The sequence below is a fragment of the Oncorhynchus keta genome, chromosome 4, assembly GCF_023373465.1.
Source record: "Oncorhynchus keta strain PuntledgeMale-10-30-2019 chromosome 4, Oket_V2, whole genome shotgun sequence".
In the NCBI taxonomy this organism is placed as follows: Eukaryota; Metazoa; Chordata; class Actinopteri; order Salmoniformes; family Salmonidae; genus Oncorhynchus; species Oncorhynchus keta.
Genome location: NC_068424.1, coordinates 60,625,277 through 60,640,088, shown reverse-complemented (window position 1 = coordinate 60,640,088; position 14,812 = coordinate 60,625,277). Strand labels below are relative to the sequence as shown.

At 40.5% G+C, this 14,812-nt stretch overlaps 2 protein-coding genes across 4 annotated transcripts; both read left to right on the top strand.

Annotated features, from left to right (window-relative positions):
- Positions 1-832: 832 nt before the first annotated feature.
- Positions 833-6,918, top strand: bbs7 (Bardet-Biedl syndrome 7). 2 transcript variants are annotated; one of them, XM_035766867.2, is made up of 19 exons: positions 833-1,394; positions 1,611-1,676; positions 1,804-1,866; positions 2,221-2,396; positions 2,648-2,834; positions 2,924-2,996; positions 3,094-3,210; positions 3,432-3,562; positions 3,771-3,855; positions 4,023-4,125; positions 4,338-4,530; positions 4,692-4,766; positions 4,848-4,913; positions 5,148-5,287; positions 5,392-5,556; positions 5,673-5,782; positions 5,922-6,025; positions 6,121-6,244; positions 6,418-6,918. In XM_035766867.2, the coding sequence occupies exons 1-19, from the start codon at positions 1,359-1,361 to the stop codon at positions 6,549-6,551; spliced, it is 2,148 nt and encodes a 715-aa protein (XP_035622760.1). In that variant the 5' UTR covers positions 833-1,358; the 3' UTR covers positions 6,552-6,918. The 2 variants fall into 2 exon arrangements, with proteins under 2 accessions (XP_035622760.1, XP_035622754.1); XM_035766861.2 differs by having other exon boundaries at positions 4,845-4,913.
- A 1,930-nt stretch (positions 6,919-8,848) lies between these two features.
- Positions 8,849-13,373, top strand: LOC118379839 (cyclin-A2-like). Of its 2 annotated transcripts, none has more exons than XM_035766850.1 (9): positions 8,849-8,940; positions 9,240-9,497; positions 9,930-10,182; positions 10,313-10,419; positions 10,503-10,726; positions 11,009-11,213; positions 11,641-11,754; positions 12,303-12,436; positions 12,680-13,373. In XM_035766850.1, the coding sequence occupies exons 2-9, from the start codon at positions 9,291-9,293 to the stop codon at positions 12,729-12,731; spliced, it is 1,296 nt and encodes a 431-aa protein (XP_035622743.1). In that variant the 5' UTR covers positions 8,849-8,940; positions 9,240-9,290; the 3' UTR covers positions 12,732-13,373. The 2 variants fall into 2 exon arrangements, with proteins under 2 accessions (XP_035622743.1, XP_035622735.1); XM_035766842.2 differs by having other exon boundaries at positions 8,898-9,148.
- The last annotated feature ends 1,439 nt before the right edge of the window (positions 13,374-14,812 follow it).

Genomic DNA, 14,812 nt, shown 5'->3' with positions numbered 1-14,812 from the left:
TAACAGCCAAATATTGTGCTTTTCAAAGGCAATGTCAGTTGCTCTGTATTTTATTTTTTACATCCAATAATTCCATTTTATGTTGTTTTTCTTACACGAAAAGCATTGGTTATGATTTTGTCTTAACACATTTGTACTCTTATGAATTTGAAAAGTGATGCCATGTAATTCACTATTTAAAAAAAATGTGTTGGTAGTTGAGGCAGTGTCAAAAGGACCCTGAAATGAGAATGTAGGATTTATGGCTGAAATTAATCAGTTTCACTATACCAGCATTTCCTCAGTCTGCACATGTTATGCAGTAAATGGGAAGGAAGGACTAGGCTGGTTTAAAATTCATATTTGCATTTTTAATAGGTTTTCTAATTGAACATATTTTTTACCTTTATTTAACCAGGCAAGTCAGTTGAACACATTATTATTTTCAATGACGGCCTGGGAACAGTGGGTTAACTGCCTGTTCAGGGGCAGAACGACAGATTTGTACGTTGTTAGCTCGGGGGTTTGAACTCGCAACCTTCCGGTTACTAGTCCAACGCTCTAACCACTAGGCTACCCTATTTAACTTGTAGAGAAAATATGTTTGTATAGCTGGAATACATTTCTCCATTCTATTCAATCAAAAAAAATGAAAGAAATGACCTTGTTGAATGAGATTTATAACCTCCATATTCACTAATATAAACATGATTCGTATCAATTAGTATTCTTTGACTCATTTTTGGAGCATTGGTGATTTTATTGGTTTGGTTCTTAGAGGATGGCCACTTTCCACTATCCAGGAAGACAAAAATACTGGAACTGCTAAACCATTCAGAATCTAGCTTGAATCACACCACAATCACCATCACCCAATGATATTGAAGCTTCTTCAAACGAACAACGTTGTCCATGGTAACGGGTCCAGTGTGCGCGCAGAAGAATTAGATGCTAGTTATTTCGACAACCTTCTTTTTCTAACTCCTATAATGTCGATAAACTAGCTAACGTTATGGTTGAACTAAATCAAACAACGATGTGGCGGCTATATAGAATATATTAATACGTCAGAGAGTATGCTACGTGCATTCTGACTACAGTTTTAGCGAGACAGCTAAATTAGCCAACGAGGCTAATCCCTATTACAGAATAATCCCAATCTGACAAAATGCTCTTTGTTCACCTCGCATGTTAGCCAGCTATCTTTATTAGCTAGCTAACGTTGATTTAGATACCTGTAACGCCGGTCTGATTTTTTTGTTGTTGATTGTAAACGCTTAACGTTACTGGACAGACACCTTTTGGATAATTAAGCGAACGTTATTAGATAGCGAGCTAATCAATTGAATTGCATACTCTCACATCAAGCCAAGAACATCATGGAGATAAATCTCAACCGAATTGATTATCTACAGGTAACTGGATTACATGTTTTGCTAGATAATTCAACGTAGAGTTTTCCTATATTTCGACCCCTGATCACGTCACTAATGTTATGGCTAAATAGTAGCCTGAATGGAAAAAGAGTTGAACAGCTTGATTTTTTGTTGTTGTACTCTGCCAATTTAACCTTAAGTAACTGGATGACTCGTGATACTGACTGACTCTGGCTGTCACATTCATCGACACAGGTTGGTGTGATATCTCAGAAAACCATGAGGCTCCTCCCTGCCTTGGGACGCAAAGCAACCCAAAAGGTAATGTAATGTAAATGTGCATTATTAGAGGTGACCCATAAATAGACCCTGTGGTGTGTTGGAATATGATATTTGAACAATGTCCCAAGTACTCTTGAGTTAGAAATGTCGTTTTTGTGTGTCTCAGGTTGCTGTTGCTGATCATGATGGTGTGATAACTTGTTTTGGGATGAAAAAAGGAGAAGCTGTGGTAGGTATTGAGTCTTACATATTTAAAAACATTGAAATACTCTCCTGGGTGCCAGTCTTTTTTTTGGAGCCGACTCATTAATCACTGTTGGCTAAATCAGAGCCAGACTGGCACCAAGGCTAGCAGAATACAGCCGCTTTCATGGACTTCATATGAATACCTACTGCCGTTGTGCCCAGGAACAAGGCACTTAGCTTAATCCCTATCTGCACCAGGAAAGCTTCTCTGCAGCTGACCCTGTGCGGTACGGTGGCATGGGTACTGTGCCCTCTAATAGACAAGTTTCCCTTGTCATTGTGTAATGATTAAATAAAGTTTCATTCCATGAATGTTGATTGTACCTATCTTTTCCAGCCTGTGTTCAAGACTTTGCCAGGGCAGAAGATAACAAGGCTGGACCTTGGTGGGGCTCTTGGAACCCCACAGGAGAAGATATTTGTGTGTGCTGGCTCAGAAGTGAAGGGATATACCAAGAAAGGCAAACAGTTCCTGTCCTTTGAGGCCAACCTTACAGAAAGCATCAATGCCATGTGAGTTTTAACTTTTTGATGTGAATTATAGGTTAACTGGCTTTGGTTCCAAGCCTTCTACACATGTTTGTCAACAGTGACGAACGAGACTTGGGAGTACGGTTTTGAGAGAGTATAGTCTAGCTTTAATTTTTAAAGAGACTTGGAGCATTCTTTAATCTGTTTATAAATAAGGGGAATTGTGGGTGTGTTTTTGTGCTGCTTTATATTACAATGTGTGGTTTTTTTCATGCCTACAATGTGTTTTTCAGGCACGTTTCAGGAGCAGACCTTTTTGTGTGTGCGAGTTACATCTACAACCACTACTGTGACTGCAAGGATCAAGACTACTACCTGTCTGGAGACAAAATTAATGACATTGTGTGCTTACCTGCTGAGAACTTGGGCCGTATTGTCCCTGTGTTGGCATGTCAAGACCGAGTTCTCAGAGTGTTGCAGGTGAATGGAAATTGTTTGTGAGTACTGCAGTATGAGTATATAAGTACTTCAACGAGTACTTCAGTGAGTTTGTGTTTTCTTGCCCAAAGGGATCTGAGCTTGTGTATGATATTGAAGTCCCTGGTCCTCCCTCAGTTTTGGAGCTGTACAATCGAGATGGAGGCGAGTATAAAATCCTTATACTGAACTCAAATGTAAATTTCACACATCCCTGTACTTACAGAAAACTGGTCTACTTCTACCCCACCGTCTGCTTTAGGGACTAATGGCGAAGACATTCTCTATGGAACTGTGGATGGCAAACTGGGACTGATTAGGATAACTGATTCCTCTTCCTCTTCTAAATGGGAGATTGATAATGAGAAAAAGAAAGGAGGTACGATACTGTTAATGAAGATGAAAACTAGTATATGTTTCATCTGTCAGAGACTCAGAGTACCTATGCACTGAAACACAATTAGCACATGTATTATCATTGTATATTGTAAGAATGTTATTAACATTGACTTACCATGTTAGACATCATTCAATCATATAGCATCATTCCATTCATTGAGCTTATTCCACATTTTCTTCTTCTATGGCTGTTTCTACCAGGTGTTTTGTGCATCGACACGTATGATATCCTGGGTGACGGGGTGAAAGACATCCTTGTTGGCAGGGATGATGGGACAGTGGAGGTCTATGGGTTTGACAGCTCCAATGAGCCCACATTGCGCTTTGAGCATGTAAGTCCACAAATAATATTTTTCATTATTTTATGGCACATTCTACTGGCGTTGTACATATCATCTGAAATTCAGGGGGAAAAATAAATTTATTTTAATTCAAGGGTGATAGAAATGTATTTTTTTTGTAAAAATAAATAAACTTTCTTTCCCAAAGTTGAGAATATTGTAGAAATCCATGTCTTTGGGATACTAACTTGTCCACCAGGTGTTATTGGAGAGCGTCACCTCTATTCAGGGTGGCTGTGTTGGGAAGGAGTCTTATGACGAGGTTCTGACAGCCACGTACACAGGTGAGCTATCAACAAAAGGAGAGGGTTTTATGCACAAGAGCTATACAAAAAAAAACACTAGCGAGAAAAACTAATGTCCGCTGACTGTTTGCTGCTCCCAATAAGTGCTCTATAGGAGATACAGATACAAAGTTGTGAGCGACTTAAAATAATATGTGTGTGTCCAGGATGGGTGACAGGGCTGACTACAGAGCCCCAGCAGGCAGAGGCAGGCCCTGGAGATGAAGTCAAGATGAGTCGGGAGACCCAGAGCAAAGTGGCAGCTCTCAGGTATACTTGTGGACAGTTGTTGTTGTCACCTGCATTTGCAATATATATCAATGGAACCTTGTAAGCAAAACTCAGTGTTGGCAAGATTAATTCAACAGCCAAAGTAAAGTCCTGTGTTTAGCAAAAATTTGAGTTAGCATCTTTCCTCATATTTAAGTTAGCTGTCTGTTGTAATTTTCCCAGTATGAACCCACAGCACTTGTCCCCCTCAGGGCAGAGCTAGACCAACTGCAGATGAAGGTCGTTCAGGGCCGTGAGAAGTACCAGCAAACCGCGCAGTCTAGTACGGCGGTGTCTGCCATGCCCGTGTTCAGCGTCAACGACAAGTTCACCCTGTGTCAGGATGACGCCAGCTACAGCCTGACCCTGGAAGTGCAGACGGCCATCGACAATCTGCTGCTGCAGGTGAAACAAATTAACTTGACTCTGTATTTATGTTCTGTATTGAACACGAAAGAAAAATGTGTATGTTTTTTTGCATGAGAGAGATCTGCTAATTATACATATGCAATGACTTGTGGATATTTCTGTCATGGATTGTAACATTAATATTGTTTTCTTTACAGAGTGATGTACCAATTGATCTGCTGGATGTCGACAAGAACTCTGCTGTCGTGAGTTTCAGCGAATGTGATTCAGAGGTGAGATGTCCTAGTACAGAGAGCATACAAGTGAATGCTTTAGATTCCTCAAGGCACTAATTATGTCTTTTGTTCCAGCAGCCAAAAGGCAATTTTCTCCTCGTTACGTACAGATGCCAAGCAAATACTACACGGCTTGAGCTGAAGGTGAGAGATATTTTTTAAGAGTATGTTTTAGTCAGTTCTTTCTGATTTTAGCCCAATAACAATTTATTTAGAATTGTACTCATGGCAATTCATAATAAATTGTCAATTGCAACCAATAGAAGTACCACTCTAAGTCTCCAGTTCCCATCCAGTCTCACCTGCCTCTGCAATGCTATGGGCAACACTGCTGTGTGTTCTCATGACTTGTGTAACAGCATCTTCTCCCTTCTCCAGGTGAGGTCTATTGAGGGCCAATATGGCACCCTACAGGCCTACATCACCCCACGCCTGCAGCCCAAGACCTGTCAGGTACGCCAGTACCTCATCAAACCTCTGTCCCTTCACCAGAGAACTCACACCATTGAACAGGACAGGTAAGGATAAGGATAAGGATACTGAAAGAAAGACAGTGTTCAATATCCCTCTTTTTTTGTCTTCTTTCATTCTCTCCGTTTTTCTCTCCATCCCCCCCAAACAGACCCATGAACACTTTGAGTCTAGTTGGCCAATTCAGCTTTGCAGAGATCCATTCCTGGGTCCTCTTCTGCTTGCCAGAGGTCCCAGAGAAGACTCCAGCAGGGGAAAATATCACCTTCTACTTCCAGAACACTTTCCTTGGAACGCAGCTGGAAGCCACATACTGGTTAGGAATTAAATTCAATACAACTTAATTTATCCCCTTTGGGATATGCATCAATCAGAGTTCTTGGTTTAGTTTTCCAAGTAAATGTAACCAATGTAACCCCTTTGTCATTTTAGTAAAGGGGAAGGCCACTTCAAGTCTGACAACATTTCCACCATCTCCATACTGAAGGATGTCCTCTCCAAAGAAGCCACCAAAAGAAAAAACAATCTCGATATTTCTTATGGTAGGTCTTTAGCTAGTTACATTTTATCTGTTTTTAGGCTACTAGTTAGTTATCGACAATGGAGTGAAACGGTTATGTTCATGAAATAAAACATATATTATCTTATCTCACAATTTTTATTTGCGGCTTTAAATTCCAGATATCAATGACGATTCAGTGGGCCACACACTCAAGATGATTCATCCGAAGCTTGAGTATCAGCTGCTATTGGCCAAAAAGGTTCAGCTGATTGACGCATTAAAAGTAAGTGCCAGTGTTGCAAAAAATAATAATAATTGAAACTACTTTAATATTGCAACTCTTGCTCAAATTTCACTGTGTGCGTGTGTGTTTTGTAGGAGCTTCAGGTTCACGAGGGGAATGCGGACTTCCTCATTCCTGAATATCGTAACATTCTAGACGAGTCTGCCTATCTGCTAGAGGAATACAAGAAACAACCAGCTCACCTGGAAAGACTTTATGGTATATAAATATTGCTCTAAAATTCTTGTTTCAGTAGAATTAAAAACAAATGACATTTTCAGCTATCACAGTAGCCTAGCTTGCCAATTATCCTTATATCCTGGGTGCAAAACTAATTTGACAGTATGCAGAACTACCATGACAGTAACTTGTGTGTTCTTCTGTTTCCCCAGGTATGATAACGGACCTCTTCATCGACAAATTCAAATTCAAAGGACAGAATGTGAAGACAAAGGTGTCATTGCTGCTGGAAGTTTTGGATAACTACGATTTGGATTCTTTGATGAATTTCTTCAATGAGGCATAATATCAAACTTGAGCAAAGAGGATGCAAACTTTTACACTCCATTTGTAATAGCTTTTGTTTTGTTTAGAGTACAGCGTTTACTTTCCAGCTGTGTCTTTTTTTTGTGTAAGATACTAGAATTATGTTACATAATCTGAATTCTTTATGTCTAAAGCCATATTCTGTTGGCCTAGCTATATACAGTGCATTGGAAAATATTCAGACCCCTTTCCTTTTTCCACATTTTGTTATGTTATTATAGCCTTATTCTAAAATGGATTCAAATAGTTTTTTCCCTCATCAATCTACACACTACCCCATAATGACAGTGAAAACAGGTTTTTAGAAATGTTTGCAAATGTATGAAAATAAAGAAATACCTTAATTATGTAAGTATTCAGACCCTTTGCTATGAGACTCAAATTTGATCTCAGGTGCATCCTGTTTCCATTGATCATCCTTGAGATGTTTCTACAACTTCAATGGAGTCCACCTGTCGTAAATTCAATTGATTGGACATGATTTGGAAAGGCACACACCTGTCTAAATAAGATCCCACACTTGACTAGAGCATGTCAGAGCAAAAACCAAGCCATGAGGTCAAAAGAATTGTCCATAATGCTCCCAGATAGGATTGTGTTGAGGCAGAGATCTGGGGAAGTGTACCAAAAAATGTCTGGAACATTGACGGTCCCCAAGAACACAGTGGCCTCCATCATTCTTAAATGGAAGAAGTTTGGAACCACTAAGACTCTTCCTAGAGCTGGCCACCCAGTCAAACTGAGCAATCGGGGGAGAAGGGCCTTAGTCAGGGAGGTAACCAAGAACTCGATGGCAACTCTGACAGAGCTCCAGAGATCCTCTGTGGAGATGGGAGAACCTTTCAAAAGGACAATCATCTTTGCAGCACTCCACCAATCAGGCTTTTATGGTAGAGTGGCCAGATGGAAGCCACTTGTCAGTAAAAGGCACATGACAGCCCACTTGGAGTTTGCCAAAAGGCACCTTAAGACTCAGACCATGAGAAACAAAATTCTCTGATCAGATGAAACCAAGATTGAACTATTTGGCCTGAATACCGAGTGTCACGTCAGGAGGAAACCTGGCACCATCCCTACGGTGAAGCATGGTGGTGGCAGTATCATGCTATGGGGATGTTTTTTAGTGGCAGGGAGATTGAGGGAAAGATGTACAGAGCAAAGTACTGAGAGATCCTTGATGAAAAGCTGCTCCAGAGCGCTCAGGACCTCAGACTGGGGCGACGGTTCACCTTCTAACAGGACAATGACCCTAGGCTTCGGGACAAGTCTTTGAATGTCCTTGAGAGACCAGAGACTTGTCCCTTGAACCGAATCAAACATTTCTGGACTGACCTGAAGATAGCTGTGCAGTGTCACTCCCCATCCAACCTGGCCTGAGCTTGAGAGGATCTGCAGAGAAGAATGGGAGAAACTCCCTAAATACGGGTGTGCCAAGCTTGTAGTGTCATTATCAAGGCTGTAATTGCTGCCAAAGGTGCTTTAAAAAAAAGTGTTTTATTTGACTAGGCAAGTCGGTTAAGAACAAATTCTTATTTTCAATGACGGCCTAGGAATAGTGGGTTAACTGCCTTTTTCAGAACGACAGATTTTTACCTTGTCATCTCTTCAATCTTGCAACCTTTCGGTTAAAAGTCCAACCACTAGGCTAGGCTACTTGCTAACCACTAGGCTACCTGCCGCCCCAGGTAGCCGAACCCCTGTGCTTCAACAAAGTGCTAAGTAAAGAGTCTGAATACTTAGGTAAATGTGATATTTCATTAGAAAAAATTCCCCAAAACATTTTTTTGCTTTGTCATTATGGGATATTGTGTGTAGATTGATGAGGGGGAAAAACAAACATTTTAATCCATTTTAGAATAGAATGTGTAAGAGTCAAGGGGTCTGAATACTTTCTGAATGCACTGTATATTCAGTTATATTTTTTGTTTTATAGGTTGGCACTTGAACACACCATCCTTCATGTTTGGCAGTTATATTTCTATTGAAGTATTTAGACTAACTAGAGTATTTAAATCATGTGTGGTTTATTTGTCATGGGGTGAGGTTATCTCTGTGTATAGCATAAATGAGTGTAACAAGACTTTGCGATGCTCTCAGAGAGATCATAATTGTTTGTACGATATTATATTAATTCAAATTATGAAACATGTACTTTTGACTCTTTCATTGTCCATACATGCCGAAACCGCAACGGCCTGCGTATTCTCGGACACATTAAATCTGAGTTATATCAGCCGCCGTAGATTCGTGACGTAATTTTCGCCTTCGGTTGTGATTGGCCGTTTCAATAGTCGCGGGCTACTTGAACTCAGAACAAGCAACTTTTCTGCATTAATATATATTTTCAGAGGACAAGGGACTTTATCTAGGTAAAGGTTGCGCGGTGGTTAGCTACATTTATTGGATTTAGTCAAACAGCATTGGCGAGCTAATGTCGGTTTTCATGCAGAAGATGATTTTGTCTCAACGTTAAGTAGGGTTTTAAATTTGTAGCTCAGAATTACGTTGTTGCCATCTCAACACCCCAGACTTGTCTGTGCGATATCTTATGCTACTGTAGCTAGCTTGCTAACACAGGTAGCCTCTTTGTGCTATATTGTACAATTTGTAAGTTCGTTTTTATATTCATTGCAGTATTTCTTTACCAAGTTTTTTATTTTCTTTGTAGCAAAGTGGACGTTTCTGCAGTGACTTGTTTGAGCCAGAAACTGAGAATAACATGTCAGGATCAAACCAAGGACAAGGAAGCGCGGTTGACGTTCCGCTGCCAGAATACCAAAACCAAGAAAATATGCTGTCCAGGCTGAGGGGTCCAATCAAAAACCGGGCAGACAACCAGGAGAACATTGTCCCCAAAGCCCAACAGAGAACAGTTCTGGGAGGTTTGCAAAACAATCAATGCAGCAATCCTCAAAACACAACACAGGTTAGTAATTTCTAGCAAGCCACAAGCCAGCGAACACTATACAAACACTTGTTGCCTAGCTATCATATTTGGCATGTAGATTGAGCTAGGTTGTTACCTACCAAAAATGATCACCTTAGGACAACACTCATAATTTTAGGTAATATTTTCACGGCCAAGAGTAGTGTTTACTTTACATTTGATTATTTATTTCATATTCACCTTACGGTATTCAAAGTTTGTATTGATAATGTCCGCTAACTAGCTAGGTACCCTCCAAAGTAGTCCGCCATTTTATGCGGTCAGCGTCTTGTTAAACATTGGGATGGCCAACTTGCTTTCTCATTCCTTTCTTCCCGTTTCAAATTATTTATTAATTAGCATGACATGGCTAGTTGGAACTGACTCAATGTTGAAGCAATGGGCACTGAAATATTTAACCTTTCATTTCAGTTGCTGTCCTGCAAAAATGAAAGTGAATTCCCTAGAAGTTATGCAGAGAAGCTGGGTACCAAGCCGCCAGCTTTTCAGATTCACCTGGACGAGCCAGATTCGGCTTTCTCCGGGAAAATGGTGTTCAAAGCCAACCCTTCCAAAGAGATGTACCCCCTGAAACTGAACCCCACAGTTACCTGTCTCAGGCAGCCTCTGGCTTCTCTTCACATACCTGCCACATGTGTGTCTAACATGGATCTTAGTTTTGGTGGTGAGTATTTGTAATACACCTGGCCAAATTATTGAAAATTTCACTTTACCCTTTATAACACGGAGGTGCTCATGTTGATGTTTAATATGTCTATGGATTAGAAATTCACATTTTCCAATTCTCTATATAGATTGTCCCATGGATATGTCCGTTATTGAAGGGGAAGAGAAGCCAGTTCACATGAATGCGGCAACAGAGTATGCTTCAGAAATACATGCTCATCTCAGGGAAATGGAGGTGAGCAAACCCATTCATTGTTCAGTTCACACAAATCACTGAACCATGACTACAGAGTTGTCCTTTTGTGCTCTTGTCCCTAGGCTAAGTCCAGACCAAAAGCAGGCTACATGAAAAAGCAGCCAGACATAACCTACAGCATGCGGGCTATCCTTGTTGACTGGCTGGTGGAGGTTGGTGAGGAGTACAAGCTCCAGAACGAGACTCTATACCTTGCTGTGAACTACATTGACCGTTTCCTGTCTTCCATGTCAGTCCTGCGGGGGAAGCTGCAGTTGGTCGGAACCGCCGCCATGCTGTTGGCCTCGTAAGTGTTGTCAACCCCACAGCATCCTTATAAAGGGGTTGTTCACCTTTTGTGTGCCGTGTAAACCAAGTTTTTTTTCCCTATACGTTGTGTAGAACCCACTATTAGGCCTCTCTCCCAAATTAATAGGAAAGATTGGCACCAACATCTGACTGACTTAACTTGGTTGGAACTGTCCCTTCAAATGAAATTCAACCCTAGAGACGTAGTACTCCTTTACTTGATTGTATCAAGCTAAGCAATGTGTGCTTTGATCACTCACTGGTTTTCATTCAAATGCAGGAAGTTTGAAGAGATCTACCCCCCAGAGGTGGCAGAGTTTGTTTATATCACGGACGACACCTACACAAAAAAGCAAGTGTTGCGAATGGAGCATCTGGTGCTTAAAGTGCTCTCCTTTGATTTGGCCTCTCCCACCATCAACCAGTTTCTCACCCAGTACTTTCTCACCCAGCCTGTCAACAACAAGGTGGAGAGCTTGTCAAGGGTGAGTAGACTACACATTGTAGTGGTGTTCACAGCTTGTAATTTAAAGTCGTACTCTAATCTGTTTCACTTCATTTAATACTTGATTTACTTAACAAAAGGCACATCTCAATAGGTGGTCCAGGTATCAAGACATGGCACAAGTGGGAGGGTGGGCCTTCACTCTTTTGTTCTCTATCTCAAATGGGGGGCTGATCTCATCAGTCCTTATCAGACCAACTCCTTAAGTGCCCTACTCCCTGGTGTTTGCACTTGTCTACACACTATTTTGCCTAACTTTTTTTTTACCCTTTAGTGTGTACTACAATCAATTTATTCTTGGGATATCACTTCAACAGTGAACAAAACAATCCATAGTTTGTCAAGGTTCAAATTGTTCTGTAGATATTTGATATTTTTTGTCTTAAATGTTGTCTTTGTTTTCTTAGTTCCTAGGGGAGCTCAGTCTAGTCGACTCGGACCCATTCCTGAAGTACCTCCCCTCTCAGACTGCTGCTGCCGCCTTTGTTTTGGCAAACCACACTATAACAGGAAGCTCATGGGTAAGTTCACTTAGTGAACTTTGTATAACCAAGATTTACAGCTGCTAATGTTCTTGTTGCATCAACCAATTAGTAGTCACTGACGGTCAAGTGGCCGTGTAACATTTAATTCTGCACCTAAACTTGGCACAAACTATTATTTCCACTTTGCTGAAGTTAGTGCTGTATTAAGTATGCTTTTGTAAGATTTATATTTGAAAAGTTGTCTATTCCCCTGTTGACAGGTTTGCTTACTGACCACATGGTAATACAGACTCTCTCCCCTCAATGTTGCCATGCTTTTCAATTCCCAGGCTCCTCCCTGACATTCAGTCTCTTGATTGCATTTGATCTTTATTTTCTACTCTGAAGTTTAAACTTAACATTTTCCTTAAACAACTGTAGCATGAGATTGTCATACCCTGAAAAGACAGGTTGACTGCCTGTGTTCAACTGCAGTTTTATTTATCCAAACTTTTTCCTAAATTCAGATCTTTTGTCAACTGAAATCTTAGCCCTAAATTAGAATGAAATTATGTGCATTTTTCTGACAGTTTGTTTTATTTCAGTCCAAGTCTCTGGCAGAGGTGACTGGCAACTCTTTAGAAGACCTGATGCCATGCATAGAGGATCTGCACCAAATGTACCGCAATGCTGCTACTCATGCACAGCAGTCGGTGAGGGAGAAGTACAAGTGTGCCAAGTAAGTACACCGTATAGCTGGATTTCTTTTCGTGTTGGCATATTTCGCTAATGTAAACCATTGCTAGGCATCCAGTTGTGACTAATCTAAAATAGCCAGTAAGCTTACGCACGGCTAGTTTTCCTACTATGGATACTACTTGTTCATATGGTAATTTTCTAGATATCTATTAGCTTGAACATAATGGTGGGTCTGAATGAAAGCATGTTGGTTGTTTCTACCATAGTGTTTCTCTTTCTCTAGGTACCAAGAGGTCTCTCTCATCGAGCCCCCCATGAAACTGTCTTTGGAATGATTTTTTTTGTGCATATTTATTTTTTAATACGCGTCTCATAATGCCAGAATTTCAATAACTAAACTCATGGCCACAGTCTTGGACGTGGTCAACATTTTTAGATTTTTTAAAAACATGTGCATTTTATATGTACATTGCTGTAGGATGGTTATTTTATGCTTGATGCAGCCCTGGGATATAATGTTAATCAAGCAATGTCATGTTTCTTTTCTTACTAGACATGTTTGCAGTGGTTTTTAACTGCTTAAACGCTGTAAAGATTAGTCTCACTTTCTGCATCTTTGTAATAAACCTGCAGCTTATTTTCCCCTCTGCAACTAATAGTTACTTTGGTATTTTTCCTGACAAATCTGACTAACCATGGTTTGGTTTTCTATGACAACTTTATTTTATATGGGTTGTCTGGGTGTGGTTGATTTGTTATTTTTATAACACAAGTTAATTCTGGGTAATGCTTTTCTAGTGTAATTTGGAAACTTAAATCTAGCTAATTTGACTCTACATACTGCGAAAGTTTGTCTGCCTCTTTTTCTTTATCTTAAATCACTTGTCTCATGTATGTCTTGACATTCATTGGATAACAATTAATGACTCATTTCGCTCTGTATAATGTCTCTTGTAAATAAATTCCATTCCCACAGACCCTTGGTTATTAATCCTTCCTGTTTAAAATGTATTGTACTTCATACTATTCTGGAAGTAGTTCATGGTAGTAGCACCATGTAAAATGGCTTTCTAATTTCAAGTGAAAGTTTCAAATCACAATTTGTGGGTGGCATCAGTGAAATGTCAGTATTGCATGTCTTGTTGTGGCCTCTTGGGGGCAGCAGAACACTACTGCTCCCTTGCCATAGTGCAATATTTCCCAAACGCAGTCCTTTGGACCCTCAAGGCACTACACTACTGATTCAAATAATCAAAGCTTGAATTAATTTATATGAATTAGCTATGTAGTGTTGAACCAAAAACAAGGACTGAGTTGGGGAAATGCTGCCTTGGTGAATACATTTTCACCCCCCAAAAAATGTTCAGCTCCTTGCAGAGATTTGATTTATTTTACATTTATTTAACCAGGTAGTCAAGTTGAACAAGTTCTCATTTACAATTGCGACCTGGCCAAGATAAAGCAAAGCAGTTCGGCACACAACGAAAGTTACACATGGAGTAAAACAAACAGTCGATTTATACAGTATAAACAAGTCTATATACAATGTGAGCGAATGAGGTGAGAAGGGAGGTAAAGGCAAAGGCCATGGTGGCAAAGTAAATACAATATAGCAAGTAAAACACTAATGGTAGTTTTGCAATGGAAGAATGTGCAAAGTAGAAATAAAAATAATGGGGTGCAAAGGAGCAAAATACAGTTGGGAAAGAGGTAGGTGTTTGGGCCTTATTATAGGTGGGCTATGTACAGGTGCAGTAATCTGTGAGCTGCTGTGAAAGCTAGTGAGGAAGTGTTTCCAGTTTCAGGTTTTTGTAGTTCCTTCCAGTCATTGGCAGCAGAGAACTGGAAGAGGCGGCCAAAGAGAATTGGTTTTGGGGGCGACTAGACAGATATACCTGCTGGAGTGTGCTACAGGTGGGAGATCCTATGGTGACCAGCGAGCTGAGATAAGGGGGGACTTTACCTAGCAGGGTCTTGTAGATGACATGGAGCCAGTGGGTTTGGCGACTAGTATGGAGAGGGCCAGCCAACGAGAGCATACAGGTCGCAATGGTGGGTAGTATATGGGGCTTTGGTGACAACGGATTGCACTGTGATAGACTGCATCCAATTTGAGTAGGGTATTGGAGGCTATTTTGTAAATGACATCGCCAAAGTCGAGGATTGGTAGGATGGTCAGTTTTACAAGTGTATGTTTGGTCCACATGAGTGAAGGATGCTTTGTTGCGAAATAGGAAGCCAATTCTAGATTTAACTTTGGAGATGTTTGATATGGGTCTGGAAGGAGAGTTTACAGTCTAACCAGACACCTAAGTATTTGTAGTTGTCCACGTATTCTAAGTCGGAGCCGTCCAGAGTAGTGATGTTGGACAGGTGGGTAGGTGGAGGTAGCGATCGGTTGAAGAGCATGCATTTA

Excerpts from the sequence above, each read along its gene's own strand:
- bbs7 (XM_035766861.2), top strand. The coding sequence starts at position 1,359 with ATGGAGATAAATCTCAACCGAATTGATTATCTACAG. Across the intron at positions 3,563-3,770 it reads CCACATTGCGCTTTGAGCAT|GTGTTATTGGAGAGCGTCAC; the intron begins GTAAGTCCACAA and ends CTTGTCCACCAG. Across the intron at positions 3,856-4,022 it reads TCTGACAGCCACGTACACAG|GATGGGTGACAGGGCTGACT; the intron begins GTGAGCTATCAA and ends GTGTGTGTCCAG.
- LOC118379839 (XM_035766850.1), top strand. The coding sequence starts at position 9,291 with ATGTCAGGATCAAACCAAGGACAAGGAAGCGCGGTTGACGTTCCGCTG. Across the intron at positions 9,498-9,929 it reads ATCCTCAAAACACAACACAG|TTGCTGTCCTGCAAAAATGA; the intron begins GTTAGTAATTTC and ends CTTTCATTTCAG. Across the intron at positions 11,755-12,302 it reads CTATAACAGGAAGCTCATGG|TCCAAGTCTCTGGCAGAGGT; the intron begins GTAAGTTCACTT and ends GTTTTATTTCAG.